Here is a 21,846-nt window from a genome sequence, read left to right as displayed (position 1 = left end):
TCTCTTAATCCACCTTCATATGATGGTAAGCCTGATCCAGTGGCGTTTGAAGATTGGATTAATCGCATTGACCAGCTGTTTGAAACCTTGCAATGCCCTGAGAAATGGAGGGTAGACTTTGCTGTATTTTATCTCACGGGCCAGCAAGTTTATGGTGGAAGATTGTTAAGGAAAAGAAAAATGAACCTGGGTTTGGATGGAGCAAACTTCAGGATTTGATGCGAGATAAATTTTATCCTCCTTCACTTAGGAAGCAGAAAGAAGATGAATTCCTTCACTTACAGCAAGGTACTAATGATGTTTTGGAATATGCTAATAAGTTCATGGAGCTTTCAAGGTTCGCGCCTGAGCTGGTAACTAGTGAGCAGTCAAGGATGAACCGCTTTCGAGCGAGGTCTTCAGCTCAAATATCAGGATAGGTTGGCATCTCAAAGGTTCACTTCATACCAGGATATGGTTGATGTTGCTGTTAATGTGGAACACGTAGTATTGCTTCGAGAATCTCAGAATAGTAACTTTAAAAGGAGGAATGATGGGAAATGATAATCAAGGAGGGGCAAAAAGGTCTAATCAAGGGAGCCAAAATTTCAGGAGAAAGATAGTGGTCAATCTGATTATAGGGGTCAAGGTTATCATGGAGGTAACCGAGTTCAGAGTAACTTCAGGGCACCTGTGAACAAACCTCAGGAGTGTGCCAAGTGTGGAAGAAGGAATCATTCAGAGAGTGAATGTCGTGTTGGCTCAAATGCTTGTATAGATGTGGGAGTCGTGATCATTATGTCAGGGATTGTCCTAAGCCACCGGGAGCAAATAATAGCATTGGAGGAACGTCTTCAGCTGGTACTAATCGCAACCGAAACAACAACACCGCTGGAGCATATCGTATACCCACCCGACAAGCACCGACAGGAAGAATCTATGTCATGAGGCAAGATGAGGCTGAGAATGATGACACTGTTATTACTGGTACCTTCTCTATCCATTCTTTGCCTGTCCATGTTTTATTTGATTCTGGAGCTTCACATTCTTTCATTTCCCCATTGTTTGCCAAAAACCTGAACTTGCAACCATCATGTGACTTTTCCTCTCTAAGTGTTGCCCTACCTACTGGAGAAACTGTGAGATGTAGAGTCATGTATAGAAATTGTCCAATTGTGTTGGGGAAGTTGAGTTTCTAGTTGACCTTGTAGAATTTGAGTTATCTGATTTGATGTGATTTTGGGGATGAATTGGTTGACTAAATATGAGGCTGACATCAATTGTGTTAAGCAAAGTGTGACCCTTAAAGCACCTGATGGGCGTAGAATTTCATACCAAAAATTTGTGACAAAACCTCAAATCCAAATTGTTTATGGGTTGAGAGCTCAAAAGATGCCTGAGTTTACTATTTTGGGTACCTTTGTAGTGTCATAGATTTAAATTCCCCTAAACCTTCCATAACTGATATACCTGTGGTTTGTGAATACCCAAATGTGTTTCCCGATGAGATACCTGGTATGCCTCCACGAAGAGAATTAGATTTTAGCATCGAGATAATCCCAGGATCAGCCCCCATTTCCAAGGCACCCTATAGGATGGCCCCAACCGAGTTACAAGAATTGAAGAAACAATTAGATGAGTTACTTGAAAAGGATATATTCGACCGAGTGTGTCACCTTGGGGAGCCCCAGTTTTATTTGTGAAGAAAAAGGATGGAAGTTTGAGGTTATGCATTGATTATCGGGAATTAAACAAGATCACCATTAAAAATAAGTACCCATTACCCCGCATAGATGATTTGTGTCATCAACTTCGAGGTGCAAAAGTCTTTTCGAAAATAGATTTGAGGTCTGGTTACCATCAACTTCGTATCAAGCCTGAGGATATTCCAAAAACTGCCTTTAGAACCCGATATGGTCATTATGAGTTTGTTGTTATGCCTTTTGGGTTAACCAATGCACCATCTGTATTTATGGATTTAATGAACCGTGTCTTCAAGCCATACCTAGACAAGTTTGTGGTTGTTTTCATTGATGCATTTTGGTATACTCTAAGAACATAGAGGAACATAAGGAGCATTTGAGGAAAGTAATGGAGATGTTAGTGGAAAATCAATTATATGCTAAGCTGTCAAAGTGTGAATTCTGGCTCGAGGAGATATCATTTTTGGGTCATATTATCTCTGAAAAAGGTGTGTCTGTGGATCCCGAGAAAATAAAAGCAATAGTGGAGTGGCCTAGACCAACTAATGTTCCTGAAGTTCGGAGTTTCATGGGATTAGCTGGCTATTACAGAAGATTTGTGCAAGATTTCTCTAGAATTGCCTTACCCATAACCAAACTTGTGAGGAAGAATGTCAAATATAAGTGGACTGAGGAGTGTGAGACTGCCTTCCAAGAACTTAAAAGAAGACTCACCACTGCCCCTGTTCTTACCCTTCCATCTGGAACCGAGGGATTTGTTATCTATAGTGATGCCTCCAAACACGGGTTAGGTTGTGTCTTAATGCAAAATGGAAAAGTGATAGCCTATGCCTCTCGCCAACTCAAACACATGAACAAAATTATCCCACACATGACCTTGAACTTGCTGCTGTTGTCTTTGCCCTCAAAATTTGGAGACATTATTTGTATGGAGCCTCGTGTCAAATTTTCACTGATCACAAAAGCCTGAAATATATCTTCACCCAAAAAGAGCTCAACATGAGGCAACGTAGGTGGCTAGAACTCCTGAAGGACTATGATCTTGATATCCAATACCATCCTGGAAAAGCCAATGTAGTTGCTGATGCCCTGAGTCGTAAATCTCACCTGAAAACAATCCTGTCTATTCCGCAGCCATTCATGATGATTTGGTGAGGATGGAGGTAGAACTCATTCAGAAGGAAAAGGGTGTTTGTTTGAATGCAATGGAGGTAAGCCGTGCTTAATGGATGAGTAAAGGGAGCTCAGGAAAGGATTCACAACTGGAACGAATAAAGGTGGATGTGAAGAATGGGAAGTCACCTGGTTTTGTATCCAAGAAGATGGAACTTTGAGGTTTCAAGGAAGATTATGATGTTCCAAATGATGAAAATTTGAAGAAAAGAATCTTGACTGAGTCCCACAATGCACCATATTCAATTCACCCTGGAGGAAATAAGTTGTACAAGGATTTAAGGCAGGTGTACTGGTGGAGCAATATGAAACAGGAAGTAGCAGACTTTGTGGCTAAATGCTTAACATGCCAGAGGATTAAGATAGAACACCAGAGGCCAGCTGGTTTGTTGCAGCCTCTGGATGTGCCAGAGTGGAAATGGGATTCCATATCGATGGATTTCATCTTGGGTTTGCCTATGTCAACCAAGGGAATGAATTCCATTTGGGTTATTGTGGATCGGTTGACAAAGTCGCACATTTCCTAGCAGTGAAGAGTAACTGGAGTTTGGATCGATTGGCTGAATTATATATGAACACGATAGTACGCTTACATGGAGTGCCTAGCTCAATTGTTTCTGATCGTGATTCAAGATTTCAGGCAAAATTCTGGAAGGAGTTACAGAAAGCTCTAGGAACAAGGCTTAACTTTAGTACTGCTTTTCATCCGACAACAGACGGACAGACAGAAAGGACAAATCAGATTGTGGAAGATATGCTTAGAGCTTGTGTTTTGGATTTTCAAGGAACTTGGGAGAAATTCTTACCTATGGTGGAGTTTTCGTACAATAACAGTTATCAAGCCACTATTGGAATGGCTCCCTATGAGGCACTTTATGGAAGGAAATGTCGCACACCTTTGTACTGGAGCGATATTGATGAAGCACGTGTTATAGGTCCAGAGTTGATTCAGGAAACCACAGATAAGATCCGATTGATACAATCAAGAATGAAAGCAGCTCAGAGTAGACAAAAGAGTTATGCAGATCAACGGAGGAGACCATTGGAGTTTATGGTTGGCGATCATGTATTCTTGAAAATATCACCCACGAAAGGAGTCATGAGATTTGGCCAATCAGGGAAGCTAAGTCCAAGGTATATTGGACCATATGAGATCTTAGAACGGGTTAATGAGGTAGCGTATCGGTTAGCATTACCGACTGACCTGGATAAGGTCCATAATGTATTCCATGTGTCGATGTTGCGCAAATATGTCCCAGATCCAAGCCACATAATTAGACACGAGCCTTTACAACTACGAAATGACTTGACCTATGAGGAGAAACCAATTGAAATACTTGACCGAAGAGAAAAGCAACTAAGAAGTAAGGTGATCCAAATGGTGAAAGTTCTATGGGCTAACCACTTGACCTCTGAGGCTACTTGGGAGGTAGAGGATCAAATGAGAACGAAATACCCCCACCTTTTCTTGTAGGATGATATGACCATTATGAAATGAATGCATTACGATTCTGCATGATCTGAATGTTTATTTGATGAAATGATTTATGACATTGCTTATTACGCATTATCATATGGATTGAATTTTTATATGAATGTTTCTTATTAATGATCTAGGTTCTAACTGAGCTCCAGTTTCGAGGACGAAACTTTTTCTAAGAGGGGAAGGATGTAATATCCCCAAGTTTTGATATTATTTAATTAATAACTAATCATAATTAATCAACTAAAAACGATCTAAGTTTAGTAATTAAAAATTTCTAAGTTAATTTCTAAGTTATTTTGTTTGGTAATTTTGGGTTAATGAAGTTCATAAATTAAGTCACTAAATCTAGCATCAATCTTGTAAATAATGTAGGACTTAAGGTTAAAAATTCTGATGGACCCAATGCCCAAATCCTTTGAGGCCCAAACAAAACAAAAAGGCCTAGCTTTTCTTTTCTTCTCCAAAAATCAGAAAACACAAGGGAGCAATAACTCCATCTTCTTCCTCCTCCATACGTGGAAGGACAAGAATGGAGATTTCTCAAAAAGTCAGAAACTATCTCAGATCAGTAAATTTAATTCAGCTTCCACTCTCTCAACCACCCTTAAACCACTGGTTTTTCTCAAAACTACTGAATTTAGCCACTTGTTTTCTTGAATGGTTTTGGTAATTTAAAATTCTGAAATTCATCTACTGAGATGGGGATTCCTCTATAAATAGGGAAGAATGGTTGAATTTCTGAATCACAAAATCAACAACAAAATACAGAAAAGAAATACAATCAATGGGAAGAATTTGAAAACAAAAATTCAATCTTTTCCCTCCTCTGTTTTCGGCCACCACCACAACCACCTTACAGCCACCCGCCCTCCCAATTTCCGACCACCTTTGGCGAGCCACACCCAGCCGCACCTACCCGCACCCAGTCGCGCCCAGCACCACCGTCGCCCTCCTCTCTCGCGCACCCTTCGACCCCCCCCTGCACTCTCGCCCATTCTCTCTCCTCTTTCGCGAACTGCACAACACCACCACACTCGCCTTGCTGCTCGCCGCCCTTCTGTCTCCCTCCGCTGCCGACCAACCGCCGACCAGCCCCTCTGCGCATTCGTGTCGCCTTGAACCCCTGCACGCCCATTCTCTTCCTCCTTTCTTTGCCATTATTCGCTGCTGCTGCTGCATATTTCCGCCGCCGCCGAAGCTTCGAGGAAGCCGCCGACCGTTCGCGCTGTGCCACACCACCGCGAGCTGCTGTTCGATTTCGCCGGAGCTCCGAGCTCCCTTGTCTGTCGGACTGCGCTCGTCCCTGCTCCAAGAGAGCAGAGGTACTTCACCCTCTCTCCTTTTATTCTTCTATCTAAAATTCTGGGTTAAAATATTTTAAGGAAAGCCTAATACTTCTACTCATTAATCTAAGTGGGCCTAAAATCTGATTTACCTTAACTAAACCAACTTGATTCATTGGTTGCTTGTTTATTTATTGGACTTAAGTGGACTGTTTTGTGGACTTAATTAAATCACTTGTGTAAAGTAAACCTTTAAATAGTTATGTTATTATTTATGTTAGGGGTTAATTAAAAATGTTATCTTAAACTAATTACCTTCTAGTTCTTATAATCTGAATTCTTTATTGAATATTAGGAACACTTAAAAATGAGTTGGTATTTAGTTCATTAGTGGTTATTAGAGTAATAATAACAATTCATGAGAAATTAGGCAAGGAATGTTGTAGTAGGTATTTTCCTTATATAGTTACTCATAATTTTAATTTGTAACTCCTTTATATGAATATGCAACTATTAATTTATAAGCTTAAGATATAGTAATACGACTAAAGGATTAATGATACTTTTAATTTGATTTCTAAATAATATCTATGGAACTAAGTATAAAGATTTTTGGATAAGCTAGTATAACTTCAACGTATTACGTAACCGCGAAATAAGTTAGATTATATAACTTACATAAATAATATGGTAAACTAAGAATCACACTTAAAGAGCACTAATACCAATATGTTCTATTAATTTTCTAACTTATAAAAATACTCGTTTTGAAACTTAAAAGAACTCGTTCCTCGGAGCTCAGTAAGGACGATATCAAGGACATAAGAAGAGGACTATTATTATTATTCTGCAATCAAGGTAACAACTACTGCTGGTACCCGCAATTCCTTTGAAATGCGTTTTTATAATATGCTACTGAAATGATGATTTATGAACATGTGTTTTGAGTTGCGGGAATATTATTACATGTTTTGATTACGTATCCTGAGATTTATACAATTTTAAAAGACTGAAAGATACTGAGTTACAGAGGTATACTGATCACTGAAAATGATATTGTTTATGAAATATTGATGGAAGTTACAGTATTACACTGATCACTGTTAAAATAAAAGAAACGTAACATGATAAAGTAAAGTGGAAGAACTGGTTGGTTGTACCTACTGACTGACTGAAGGTCGTGCACGTACCGTACTGTTTACTGGGGCACTGGCCCGATACTGTTTACTGGGGCACTGGCCCACTACTGTTTACTGGTGTAGGGCAATGCCCGGGGCCAAGGCCCTTGCACAGTGGTGCATACACATACTGGGAGACGTCCCAGCACTGACTGACGTACATCAACCAGAGTAAAAACTGATGAAATGGAATCATGGACTATTAAAGTGAATTGAATGAATTTTGTTTTCGTAAATGTTTGAATTATTCTTTCCCCCTGTTTTGTAAATAAAATGAGTTGAAATGAGTTTACGTTGCTAGGGTAGTTTGTTACTGAGCCTCGGCTCATAACGTTTTGTATTTATGTTTTAGGTACTGCTGGGGACGATGGTACTGCGTAGTGGCAAGGATTACCACCTTATTAAATCATCTAGTATTAGTGCTACTAACTTGTAAGGTTAACTTAACTAGAATGTAAGACCATATGCTTTGATATGAGTTATCGTTGTTATGTCAAGTAAACGTTAACGTTGTCTACTTTATTATAATATAAGATGTCTAAGTTATCACTATTATATCTCTTGATGTTTAAATAGTTTTTATGATTGTAGCCTTGCACCTTCCTAACCGAAGGTGCGGCAGTAATGCCTCGACTAAATAGGTTTTCCGCTGCTAATTAGATTATCTTAAATAGTGAATCAGTAGTCGGGGCGTTACATAAAATCAAATTTGTATTATGACTGGCTTTGCAAAACAGACTAGCTACTACTAACAGACTTAGTAGCGTAGCTGGAATATTCCTTGTAAAACATAATGCAGCCTCTGTCATAGTACTGATGAGTCCACACAACACTTGTTTCTTGTTCGTTCATATGCAGCTGATATTTGGAGCATACCCTGACATATTCTTCACTCCTCAAGTCAGGGGGTAAATTTGGAGCTGGAATGTCGAGTTGCCATTGCTAAAGCCAGAATTAGCAATAGATTTTATAGGCTCTATACCATGTGCTTTACAAAAACTGTATATGCTATTTAGAAGTAAAGAAACAATAAGATCCTTAATGGGAGAGCTGCTCCTAGTTATGAGGTTGTAAAGGATATTATGTTTCTTGTAGCTTGTTCTTGTAAGGAGGAAGACTGGAGAATATTGCTTTACTGATTCTCTGTTGCCCTTTGTTGCTGCAGGTGTGTAGCTTTTTACTTGGCCTTCTTGTTGAGCTTGTTCAACAGTTGGTTTGTTTGTGATGCTTGGTTATTACTTCCTTACCATTCTTTTTTTGGTAGTCAATAAAATTTTTGAATTGCCAATATATATATATATATATATATATATATATATATATATATATAAGGGAGACCACATGGCCTAATTTTTTTTATATATTTTTCCTGTAGTAATTTTAGGTATAATTGTGTGTAACGTAGGCTTAGTGGTTTTAGAACCATCATAGATTGGTGAGCCGATGAATCCGTTTATAACTCCTTTGGAACTATTACCTGAATGGTATTTTTTCCTGTATTTCCAATACTTCATAAAGTACCAAATAAGTTATTAGGCGTTCTTTTGATGGTATCAATCCCTGCAGGATTATTAACATTTCCTTTTTAAGAGAATGTTAAATAAATTCCAAAATCCATTTCGTTGTCCGGTAGCTACAACTGTATTTTTGGTTGGTTCGTATGGCTTTGTTAGGTATTGGAGAACATTACCCATTATAAATCCCTAACTTTAGGTCTTTTTTAAATTGATTCAATTATGAAATAACATGACGTGTGTATCTAGGGAATAGTCGCTTCAAAGTGAATTTTCCCTAGATATCTATTCAATTAAATTATTTTCATCTTTTATTTTTAAAATCAATTACAAAATGCTTTTCTAAAGTGCCAAATATTTGTTTTACGTCTTCTATGCGAAAATGCTCCATTTTAATAAGATCTTCTTGACTGTTATTCAAAAGGTCCAATAATGTGTGTATATTGGATTTTTTGAGGCAATTGTAGATCCTAGGTGGAAATTATGATTGGTTAATAAAAATAGATTTCAATGCTATTTTGTTTTTCCTTAGTTCAGCCAATTTCTTGTGAAAGGTAAAAAGGGGTAAAGAAACTTTGTGTTGATTGTCCTCTAAATGTAAGTTTTCTTCTTCTGCATGTAGAAAAGGAATAAATAAATCAATTAAATTCCGGAGGCTTCATAAAGTGCTTCTTTCAGAGTTAAACTGCCATTTGTCCATATTTCGAGAAAAAGTATCTCTTGTTTTTCATTCCCATTTCCATAAGAATGAATACTATAATTCACGTTTCGAACAGGCATGAATAAAGCATCCATAGGACAACTTCGTCTTGAAAGTTATTTGGCGCTTTTATATGATATCCGCGATTTCTCTCGAGTTGTAATCCAATACACAAATCAATTGGTTCCGTCAAGCTAGCTATATGCTGTGTATTGTCAACTATTTCTACATAAGGTGGCAAGATGATATCTTGAGCAGTTACACACCGGGGCCCCTAACGAAAATAGACGCCTCACAAGTTCCAATAGATTACTTTTCAATACTATTCTTTATATTCATTAAAATTTCGTGTACTGATTCTTGAATACTTAATATGGTCGAGTATTCGTGTGGTATTTTCTCAGATTTTGCATGTGTGACACATGTTCCTTCTATTTCTCCAAGCAATGATTTTTGCATTGCAATGCCTATTGTATCACCTTGACCTTTCATAAGTGGAGAGAGAATAAAGCGCCCATAATAAAGGCATTTACTATCTGTTCTTGATTCAACACACTTCCACTGAAGTATCTGAGTAGATACTCTTATTTTCTCTCGAACCATAATAATATCTTACAAAATTGATATATCTTTGAATCATCTATTTTTCTTGTAATCTCTTCAATTCTTATTTCTACATGCGTCTTTTTTTAGGAGGTCTACAACCATTATGTGGTGTAAGGGTTACATCTCATACGAAACTTAATAGTATACCACTTCTACAAATAGCTCGTAATGCTGCATCCCTTTCGAGACCAGGACCTTTTATCATGACTTCTGCTCGTTGCATACCTTGCTCCACCACTGTACGAATAGCATTTCCCGCGGAGGTTTGAGCCACAAATGTTGTCCTTCTTTTTGTACTGCTGAATCCACAAGTACTAACAGAAGCCCAAGAAACCACTCGACCTCTTACATCTGTAACAGTCACAATGGTATTATTGAAACTTGCTTGGACATGAATAACACCCTTTCGTATTTTACGTGCACTTTTACGCGAACTAATACGTCCATTTCTACGTGAACCAATTTTTCGTATAGGTTTTGCCATATTTTATTATCTCATAAATATGAGTCAAAGATCTATGGATATATCCATTTCATGTCAAAACAAATCTTTCCATTTTCTTACATCAATTCAATCTTTTAGTACTTCTCTTCTTTTAGAAAATTCCTTTTAGTTTTTCGCATAGAAGAATGATTATCCTTTTCTTTGTTTATGTTTTGGGTTGGAACAAATTACTATAATTCGTCTCCGTCTACAGATCAATCAACGTTTTTTTATAAATTTTACGAACATAAACCCTTAATTTCATATTTGCTATTCTTTATTTTAATTTTTAATTTATTTCGTGGAAGAATATAAGTATCTAGATATTTTGAATCTTATATATATACACTATTTTGGATCATTTGGGACAAAAAAATACAAAAAAAAAACACAAGGGCTACGGTTTTGACAAATAACCGCGACCTTTAGTTAGTAAGGGTTACGGTAAAAAAACCGCTGCCCTTAGGCCACTTTTGACCGCAATCCTTGACATTTTCCCTCTATTGTATACATCTATGTAATGTTAAATGTACCTTGAGACAACCATTCAGTTCTGCACCTAAAAGAAATCAAATGCTTGACCTGACATAATATTGCATTGCCCATCTAGCAGCTTGAGGAGCAATGAAATCATGCTAGGATTTCTCTTTAATATACCTAACATAAATCCATTTCACCCAAAGATTATACTCCTTCATTGCAAAGCTCCTTTACTGTTTTCCAACAACATCTATGTTCCAATCAGCTAACGATCTAAAACCAAGCCCACCATGAAGCTTGTGCTTAGAAAATTTTCCCAACTTGCATACCCAGGTTTAAAGCTGAAGCAATTTCAAACCACAAAAATGTCCTATAAATAAAATTTATTTGCTCGACAACTTCTTTTGGAAGGAGAAAAATTCGAGACTAGTAGACATATGTGCCCATAAGCAAAGCATTCACAAGTTGCGTCCTCTCTGCAAAGGATATGTTCTTAGTACTCCAGACTTTTATTCTTCCCAGCATTTTGTCAATAAGCTTCTCACAGTCTACTGCTGGCAGCTTCTTGGTACTGATAGGAACCCCAAGGTACCTAAAAGGAAGGTTTCCAAGCTTGAAAGCAATGTTGCTGATGATATATGCAGATCCAAATCTCCCATACTACAACTGTAAGCATCGGACTTGGATAGATTTGCCTTTAAACCAGTAGAGGCTGAAAAGGGATTAGTCCTTGAAAAATTAAGTTAATAGAAACAGGATCACCTTTAAAAAACAACAACGAATCATCCGTAAAACAAAGGTGATTTAAACCCATGCTTTTACATAGATGAAATCTAAAGGTTGGTTATTTGCCTACAAAGCTCGATGCGAATAAAATACTTCACACACAGAACAAAGAGAAGAGGGGACATCGGGTCACCCTACCTTCTTCCAGGTTTAAAAAGTTCAGTTGGACTTCCCTTTAGCAAGAGAGTGAAGGTGGTGCTTGTGACACAAGTCATAATAAGCCTTGTAAACCTACGAGGGAAACCAAGTTGGTTTAGCATATCCTTAAGAAACTCCCAACAAACTATGTCATATGCCTTAGCGAAATCAACCTTTGTCAAACAACATTGTTGTTTCTATCCTCTCCTATACATTTTCAATGTATCTTAACACAGCAAGATATTATGCAAAATACTCCTATTAGCAACAAAATCACCTTGTGTAGGAGACATTATACTAGATAGAACCATCCTCAATTTATCACACAATAATTTGGTGATACATTTGTAAATAATAGAGTAGCATGAAATGGGACGAAAGTCACTCACACTAGCAGGACATTTTACCTTAGAAATTAAGGTAATAGAAATTACATTTACAACTGAAAGAAGTCAAGAATAGCAGCAGATACATCCCTGCCTATATCATCCCGGCAATGCTTAAAAAAATAATTGTTATATCCATCCAAACCTGGAGCTTTGTCCTTGGGAATGGACAACAATGCTCTATTAACATCTGCAACAGTGAAAGAGTAATCAAGGAGACTCTTTTGTTGCTTAGTCAACACATCCCTTCATTTATAATATGTTCCTTCACCACACATTTGTTCACCAATTTATCTCCTAGAAAACCCTGATGAAATTTCACAAAGGCTTTATTAACCTTTGAGGCTTCATTCACCCATTCACCTAGCCATTTTGAATGAAATGAATTTTAGGACAACCCTAAATCGGGAAATAATCTGAACCTACCCGTTATAATTTAACGGGTTTAAATTATAGAGAAAGGAGCTTCTTTCGAAAATAAGACAACCCTAAACCGGAAAATAATTTAAACCTGTTATAATTTCAATTAAAAAATATTTCCACCTCTCAAAACTCAACAAACTCAACACTTTTGTGGAGCAAGTACACCAAGAGATAAACAAGAGAATTTATGACTTTAAAATAGAGAAATAAATTATAGAAAATAAACGATTAATTATTACAAAGTGGAGTGTCCTCCCACTGAAAACAAATATAATACTACACCAGCTCGTATCAACTTCAACTTGCAAAAGATTAACTTACGGCTTCAACCTGAAACATTAGGATACTGCCACCCACTAAGTGACATGCCCCATAAATAAAAAAATAGCATATACACACATCATCAAAGCTGGGTACTAACCCGTAAAGAGATTAACACATGCTATGGTGGCTTTCACTTGAAAACGACTCAATAGTGAACATAATAACAACAGTCACATTGTCACAATATGCATCACATCAACTCCTGTTGACCACATTATTATTATATCTTTATTCGATTATTTATTTTCTATTACACCATCATTGACATAACACAATCACAGCAAGGGGAATCCGATGTTGTTCAGTGTGTGTGATGGTAATAGTTCGAGTTATCTCGACCACAGTCCCTTCGATGTGCTTAATCCTCTATAAGTTGGTTGGGAGAATCCGAACTGTCAATCAAAACAAAAGTGTAATACATATCAATATGCAAAATATACATGTCATAATAAGAATGCAGGTCACAAATACGCAAGAGTAGAGCATAAATCTAAGAAGCAGCAGGGCCCTGATCCCTCGAGGAGGAAGAGTCATCCTCCGTCTCCTTAATCTAAAAGTCCCTCGACTTGCCTCTATCAGCGCCTCTCCATTGATATCTATCCCCACTGCTGCATGGGATACATCGACGACATCAGGGGCGTCTGCCACATCTGCTACATTTGCGGTATCTACTGCATCTGCATCGGACTAGACCAAAAGTAAGGATTAAATCTGGCGCCTCCCTTGAACCACATGTTCCCCATATTGTACTGGCCAGCAAAAGGATCCGTCTGAGGCCTCTTAGAAGTTGTGTCTCACGGAGCCTGGGTCGAAAGCCTAGATTGGGTCGAGATTCTGGCCTCAAGACGAGGTCCACCCTCATGGGAACGAGGCTGCATGAAAAAGTCATAAGGCATCATAAATCAAAAACAGAAGTACAATCTAAATGCAATATGATAAACTACCAGTGTATATGCATCAAATTGCCAACAGGACATACTCCTCTTGATCTTCGCCATCCCATGCTTTAGACAATCGACCACTCGGATGATCTGAACAACAATCTCTTGAGGAACCTGAAAATAAATGCAATACATAAGTCAAAGCAACCCAAAGCAAGTATACGCAAGATCCTGCCTTTAAATACTTATTGATCGCACATGGGACGACATAGCACGAACAACATGCTGCTCCAACTCCATGGCAATCTCAACAGTCTCCTCAACGGTCCCGGATTCGCAACGTGTAGGATTCGCATATCCGGAACGAACGGTGAGCCTGAGACACCTCCTATAAAAAAGAAAATAGCGATGGTCAATATTTTGATCAAGTCAAAATAAATGCAAGTAAACGAGTTTAGGAATCATACCTTGTCAAGACGTACAAGAGGGGCTAACCAAGGCAAAAGCTTAGTAGTGTAGTCCCGCCCATGATGAACAAATTAAACTCTCGATCGTCTGCCAGAAGCGCCGCCCCATCCTCATGCCCGCGTGAGGGCATACACATCCATCATAGGCAGGCGGGACATGAGGTATCAGTAAGGGCGAAGTGGTAAACTAGCTCATGACACGCTCGACAAGATACCACACAGGGTAAGTTTCCCAGCAGAAAATGACTCTCTCGGGATTCAGATGTAACAGCCCCGTAAATTTGGAAACATCATAATAGCCTTTATGCGCGTCACGGAGACAAGTGCTAAGGTACAACAAAATTACGTAAGATAAAGTAGTTAAAGTTGTTTTTATTACAACACTACCAACCTTTAACTTTAAAAATCCATTCAAAAGTATACATACAATTACTACAGATATTAAGTTACTTTCTATAGAGATGAACATCAACTAGGAGACAAAGATAACAAAAGACTCAGAGACAAACATAGCAAAAGACTCCACAAAGAAACGTCGTCCCACACGATCGTAGTAATCAAGGAAGCAGTCACCCCACCTTCTTGGTTCTTCTCGCAATCAATTACAACCATGATCCCACCAGGATAGGTTCAAGAACAAATATCAACAACAGTTGACTACAAAAGTCCATAGGTTCAAGCAGTCACCCCACCTCATGTATGTAAATCATGCTAAAATTAATATGCTTCACAAGTAGAGTGCTTACTATAATATCAGGATTACTATCCTTGTACAATTGCTTTAAAATAAGAATTTATATCATGAAGATCACAACTTAGGTCACTGAAAACCCCTTTAGGTCAATAGCGTTTAAATACTTGGGTAAAGCGAACACGAATAGCGAGAGACTCCTTACACAAGGAGCCGACTGCATCTAAACTAATGGAGGTCATCACCCACCGTTTAAATTTTTATGCTTTCAAGCCTTAAGTAGGATATGTCCCATTTTTATTATTTGGCGGACTTCACCTACCTAACGTGATTCGGAAGGAGATCACCCCATCCTCCAAGGGCTTTTGTTGTTGTTCATACCGTACCCTAATCATAATTTATTTACACAAATAGTTTATATGTACAGTTTATCAATACCACTCATGTTCCAGATAAAAACATATTCATCCATGGAGAGAAAAAAGAATCACGAAATAGTAATGCTATTGATTGCATGACTGACATCTTCTCTTGAAATTTTTAGTTTAACATTAACAATATCACATATTAGTTAGGTATAAAAATATAAGGAAATAATCAAATCTTTACCGCTGGTGAAAGACTTATAAGCTCTTAGTATGCTCTGTTAAACTTTATTAAAAAGATTGAATTGATTTAAACATATGAAACTTTCGTCAGAAAAATTCCAGCACAAACAGTGAGTTTAAAATGCACATAACTTCCTGCTCCAAACGCCAAATCGGGAAATTTCAAAGCCTATCCTCAAGAATATTTTGTTAAGAACATTTTCTCGTGATACAGGAAATGTCTAAAAATCAAGTTTTTTCGGGGGCCTAAAATGCGATTTACAGTAACTGGTCACATCAAAATCGAGAACAATATTCACCAATTCAAAGATATTTCTTTTCTAAGATGATTCCTTCATAAAATTCAAATAGGAGTAAAGATCTTCCTAACATGACAACAATTCCATCATTTCATGAACATGCATGTATTTACTAATATACTTATAAACATATTTCAAAACCAAACATTAGCTAAATCTTCAATTTTTACTATACGAGTGTGACTTTCTTCCTCTCTTGGATGGATGAATAACAAATATTACTTATAAGTCAAAATCAATTACATGCTACTATAATCATGGTCCAAAATTTTACATGCAGGTACTAATCTCATCAATTTGGTTTATAAAATCATATTTTTGATACAATCCATCATCTTTTCACCAAAATAAAAGGTGTAATAGAAAGAGAGTGTTCTTATGTACCTTAATTCCCCCTAGTTATTACTTGAACCCTTCTCCTATCTTCTTTAATCTTCAAAAGCTTAAATAATCAAGTACCTACACAAATTCATCAATGCATGTCATCATTTTCATGATCTAAACTTAAATCCCAACTTGAAACATATTATTTTACTCCTTTTGGCCTTCTTACCTTTCTATGGGGATGGTTTCCTCTAGATCTTCTTATATTCCTTTAAAAAGCTATACTCCAAGTCTTCTTTTTCTGGAAAAATGACATAAAAACACTAGATTAAATTTCTTCAAAGTGATTTAGAAGAATGTACATGGAAGAAGAAGAGAAGAAGGGAAAAAAAAAAGGGAGGGGGAAGGGATTACCTCCTGGAGTTCAACAACAAGGACAGGAGAGAGAGTGGGTAATTCCCAAATAGTAAAATTTAAAGTTTTGAGAGTTGTGTTGTCAACCTAGGAATGTTTGCTACCTATTTCAATCCCCAAATTTGACTTTCCTCTTAATTTTTAATGAGATAATTTCCCTTCTTTGAGATGTTGTCTAGCAGCCCGTAACCCAACTTCATTCCATGTTTGGGTTCCAATAACCCCTTCCTAACCCAACTAAATGATACATATTCCTAGCCTTATGAAAGGGCTCAATATATATATTTTTAGATTTTCTCTCCTTAATCCATGGGCCTTATAGGGATTATAGTTCAAGGTTTCAAATCTGAAATAAGTACTTGGTTTTTCATCAATATTGTCTTCTAACTTTCCTTCCAGAGTTTATTTATTCCTCCTATTTCCTCCTATGTAAATTAACTATTTCGTAACTTAGGTAGTCTTTCACCCTTCTATGGTGTACTATGGTCACACGGTAACTTTAATCCTAAACGAACCATTTTATGGTCGAAGTTGACATGCAAGTAGATTTCTCATTCAAAAGAGATTTCTACGATAATAATAATAATAATATGAATACCTACATGTAATATTTTTGTGCTCACATATAGAGTGATCAAAGTGTTTTCTCTAGGCTATTGGTTTCGAGCCGTTACAAGCTACCCCACATAAGAAAGTTTCATCCCCAAAACTTGAAACGATAATATTGAAGTCTAACCTTAACTTTCTTTATGGAATAGTGTAGGATAGCGAGCTTTCATGTCTGCCACTTTTTAACTCGTCGACCTAAAACACGCATGGGGTTGTTCTTGATAGCTTAAATTCTCCTCAATTTATATAGGTTCATGCCTTAATATGTGGGAGGGGTCATAGACATATTTCCGGAGTTGTGAAACATAGAACATGCTATGCATCTTGGGTAACTTAGGAAGTAGAGCTAGTTCATAAGCCACTTCTCCAACTCTTCTCAGAATCTCATAGGGTCCCCAAAAATTTGGGACTTAACTTCCCTTTTATTCCGAAACTCTTTACTACACAGGTAGGGGAGACTTTCAGAAATACTTTATCTCCTTCCTTGAACTCCAAGTTTTTTTGTCGCACATCCGCATACTTCTTCTAGCGATCTTGAGCTGTTTTCATTTTTTTCCTTAATCATCCAAATTTTTCCTATGGTTTCTGGAATCATCTCTGGTCGCACAATCGCCCCTTTCCCAATGTCATCCCAACATATTGGTATTCGACTTCGACGTCCATATGAGGCCTCATATGGGGCCATACCAATGGTAGCTTGGTAGCTGTTGTTATGCGAGAATTTGACAAGCGCCAGCCGGTCTTCTCAAGTTCCCTGGAATTCCATTACACAAGCTCTAAGCATATCTTCAAGTACTTGAATTTGTCCTCTTAGTCTGTCCATCTGCAGCTGGATGGAACGATGTGCTGAATTTTAACTTCGAACCAAATGCCTCCTGTAATCTTTCACAAAAATTGGAGAGGGAAACGGGTACTCCATGAAGCCGAATTATTTTTCTAACATACGCCTAGGCCATTTGCTTCATGCTCCACGTGGTTTTGATTGCGATAAATCGACTAGTCTTGTGATTCAATCAACAATCTCCCATATCGAATCATTTCCTTTCCTTGATCTAGGTAGACCGACTACAAAATCCACAGAGACCGACTCCCACTTCCATTCAGGTATTAGCAACGGTTGTAGAGAACCTACCATCTTACCTTGGTCAAAGTTTACCTTCTTGCATGTTGAGCATTTTGGACAACCTAGAAATTTCTTTTTGTAGCCCCCTCCACCAGAAATATTCTTTGAGATCACGAACTAACTTACCCCTTGGTGTACTGAGTAAGGGCTATAATGAGCCTCCTCTAAGATCTTTTCCTTTAATGCTGGATCCTCAGGTATATACCACCGTCCCTTCAACCTTATGCTTCCATCTTCGCCCAAGTGAAATTCGGTAGGCTCCCCCTTTCCAATATTAGCTCGTTTGCCCGTCAGCAACTCATCTCGACCCTGTTTATAACACCCCTGAATTTCGAGTGATTAATTCAATTAAATAATATTAAAATTCTATAGAAAATTCAGCAGAGTTCCATTTGAAAAATGGACTGCCTAAAATTTAATTTAGGACTCGCGTCCGAATTTTAAACCTGTTTCAACAAATCAGCAATCCAAATTCCAAATTCCCAACAACTCCAATCATTCAAATACCAACAAAATTCCAGTATAACTACTCGAAATCCAAACGTGTTATTCCACGATTATTACGAGAATAATCGCTAAGGAAGAACTACCTGCACCAAAACTAAATTAAAGCTTATTTTAAACTATTACAACCCAGTCGAATACAGATTTAGGTGGATTAATATTTACAACCCTAAGTCTCAAAATATTGATTATATATATAAGAAATGCACCAGAACAGAACTATTATAATTATATTTACGCAAAACTAGTGGACGTTGCTCTCCGCCCATACCCCGACTCTAAGCCTTCATGTACCTGCATATATCAAGCATGTAGTATCAGCCAAACAGGCTGAGCAAGATTCAATACTGTAAAGCCAAATACATATGCAGATAGGATGCATTAATTATATCCTACAAATCATTCACTTTTGCAATCCCAATACTAAATAAAACATTGTAAAACATTTTTCTTCATTTCTTTTCCAAACCAAATACTTTTCTATTTTCTCTGCTAAAACCGTTTCTTTCAGAATCTTAGAATCATAAATCTATGGAATGAAACGAACTTTATTTCCCATTGGGCTAGCTAGGCCCTCTGGGTAACTATTAGACAAAGACCCCTAGTGTGCACACCCCACAAACGATCAAACCGTAGCAGAAGATCTAAGTCTGAGGTACTGATCAACGTACCCCCAACTATTCTGTAATGTCGAGACGATCCCGACAAAGTTCCAATTCCTTGAGACACCATAAAGGCAATCCCAACCAGTTTAAAAACATAAAACTATCCATAAATCTTTTCTGTAACTATTTTATAATTCAAGGTTTGAAAACAAACTATCCGTATTAGGAGGAACATCCTCCTATTCAAACCAATCTTAACTCAAGAGAGATACATACCTTTATAATCGTTTCTCGTAAATATGAAAGTTTTAGTTGAAATCTTAACTTTTGTAGACCTTTCTTGTAACTATTAAAGATTTAAATAAGGATCTTACCTTTTAAACTATATCAAACCAACTAGCTCAGTCAATACGACTCCTCAATGAAACCGGAATCTACAATATAAATGTGTGTACTTCGTAAGTAAAAGACTTGGATACAACTAACTCTAGTTCACAAAGCCATCAACCTTTTCTAATTTCACATAAAACATCAAACAAACATATCATGTTCTAACGTCTAAGTCAAACCGTCTTAACTTAAACCGTCTAACTAAAACCCTTACCAAATTTATCAAAATCATCTTACTTTATATAAAATCAACATTAAAGAATCATATGTTCATATGGTAACTCAAAAGTTCATTATGAAGCAATTATATGAAAAGTAGAGTTTTAAATCAACTATATAAAATATGAAATTTGAACAGAAACTTAATATGAGCATAACTTTCTCCTACGAAGTCCAAATCAAGCGTTTCTTGAGCCTATCTTGAGTAAAATTTCAATACGAACAACTTTTGTGAAATAGTATTTTTGCTAAAAATGTCCGTAAACTGCCTAAAAACGCAAAATACGAACCTGAACTGGTAATTCTACGAATTACAGCACACTATATTCAATTCACTTGAACATTAACAAGCTTCCTACTATTCTAAACTAACTATTAAACTCATGAATGAACATTCAACTCAATAAATTCCACACCCAAACTCTAAAATCAAAAACCCCAATTCAATTTCAATCTAAAAACCCTAACTTCATAATTTTAAAAGAAAACTTAAATTAGTTGAGGAATTCATCTTACCCACTAATATAGATGATTGGGGATAAGAAATAACTTGCAAACGCCCCTAATTCGAGCACCAAATGCTCCAAATTACAGCAACAACGACCCCCCTTTTCTTCCTTGCGCCGCCTACTTCTATGGTGTCACCTCTAGTGGCGGTGTGGTTGTGTCGTTGGCAACGATGGTGATTGTGTGATGAAGGAAGAATTTTGAGAGAAGAAAATGGTGAAGAGGGTGAAGATGGTGAAGAGGGTGAATATGGTGAACGGTGGTGAACACCGTTTTGAATGTCGTTCTTCTTTTGTGTTTGTTATTTTTTTTTTCTTTTTCTTTTCTTTTCTTGTTTTATTTTTCCCTTTTCCCCCTTCTTACATATTTCCTCTTATTACTATTATTAGTTAAATTACTTACTAAACTTGTCCCACTATAAGCATATAATAAATTATTTATAAAATAATTGCTAAAGATAAATGAATTTAATTATTAAATAAACTAAAATATATAATATAGTTAATAAAATAGATAATAAACTGTTTCAAAAATCGAGGTGTTACACTGTTTCTCCTTGATTTCTTCAAATAGTGATGGTTGTGCAGTTAATACGTTCATAAACTCTTACAATAACACTCCTATTGACAACATACGGATTCATCCTTCGAAACTCCTCATACAACTCATAGGTACATTTAGCAAAGAAATTACCACTCTTCTGGATCTGCGACTTAAGGCATCTGCCACTTTATTTGCTTTATCAGGGTGATACTGAATCTCTATGTCGTAATCTTTCATTAATTCCAACCATCTCCGCTTTCTCATATTAAGCTTTTTTTGGATGAAGACTTTTATGATCCGTGAATATCTTGCAAGGAACCCCATAAAGATAATGTCTCCATAATTTTAACGCAAACACTAGGGCTGCCAACTCTAAATCATGCAACATGATAGTTCTTTTCGTGCGGTCTCAATTGTCTGGATGCATAAGTTATCACCTTTCCATTATGCATGAGTACACAAGCCAACCCTTCCAATGATGTGTCACTATAGACCTCATACGATTCTCTAATATCGAGTAGGGTCAGAACGGATGCACTTGTCAATCATCGTTTTCTTCACATTTTGATGTCCATTGGAACTTCACATTCTTCCGTATCAGACTGGTTATGGGTAAAGCTATACGAGAGAAATATTCAACAAATCATCTATAATAACCTGAAAGTCTCATGAAACTACGAACTTCAGTCACGGAGGTGGGCACTGGCCATTCCATAATTGCCTTGATCTTCTCCAGGTCCACGCTAATTCCTCTCCTAGACACTACATGGCCCAAAAACAAAACTTGGTCCAACCAAAACTCACACTTGCTAAGCTTTGCATAGAGTTTCTCTTTTTGTAAAGTTCCTAGAACAATCTTCAAGTGTTCCTTGTGATCGGAGTGACTCTTCGAATACACCAAAATATCATCAATGAACACTACCACAAACTGTTCCAGGTATGGCTTAAAGTATTTTTGCGTTAAATCCATAAAGGCTGCTGGGGAATTAGTTAGCCCAAATGACATCACTACAAATTCA

General features: G+C 37.2%; 1 protein-coding gene, 1 long non-coding RNA gene and 1 pseudogene across 2 annotated transcripts; all 3 read right to left on the bottom strand.

Moving 5' to 3' along the window:
- Positions 1–8,556: 8,556 nt before the first annotated feature.
- On the bottom strand, positions 8,557–9,635 carry LOC130590964 (DNA-directed RNA polymerase subunit alpha-like; annotated as a pseudogene).
- A 111-nt stretch (positions 9,636–9,746) lies between these two features.
- On the bottom strand, positions 9,747–10,146 carry LOC125496369 (30S ribosomal protein S11, chloroplastic-like). The gene has a single exon (XM_048641840.2). It carries the CDS (start codon positions 10,104–10,106, stop codon positions 9,747–9,749), a length of 360 nt encoding a protein of 119 aa, XP_048497797.1. The 5' UTR covers positions 10,107–10,146.
- Positions 10,147–18,563: 8,417 nt separating this feature from the next.
- LOC104884755 (uncharacterized) lies at positions 18,564–20,965 on the bottom strand. Its single transcript, XR_007273318.2, has 3 exons — positions 20,294–20,965; positions 19,543–19,602; positions 18,564–18,857 (listed from the first exon to the last, which is right to left on the bottom strand). It is a non-coding gene; the product is annotated as an uncharacterized LOC104884755 (long non-coding RNA).
- Between the last annotated feature and the right edge of the window lie 881 nt (positions 20,966–21,846).

Source organism: Beta vulgaris, chromosome 4 (assembly GCF_026745355.1).
Source record: "Beta vulgaris subsp. vulgaris cultivar EL10 chromosome 4, EL10.2, whole genome shotgun sequence".
NCBI classification, from domain to species: Eukaryota; Viridiplantae; Streptophyta; class Magnoliopsida; order Caryophyllales; family Amaranthaceae; genus Beta; species Beta vulgaris.
Note: the sequence above shows the minus strand (reverse complement) of the source record. Positions and strands in the feature narration are given on the sequence as shown.

Bases quoted from the DNA above. Each gene is read 5' to 3' on its own strand.
- LOC125496369 (XM_048641840.2), bottom strand. From the start codon at position 10,106: ATGGCAAAACCTATACGAAAAATTGGTTCACGTAGAAATGGACGTATT.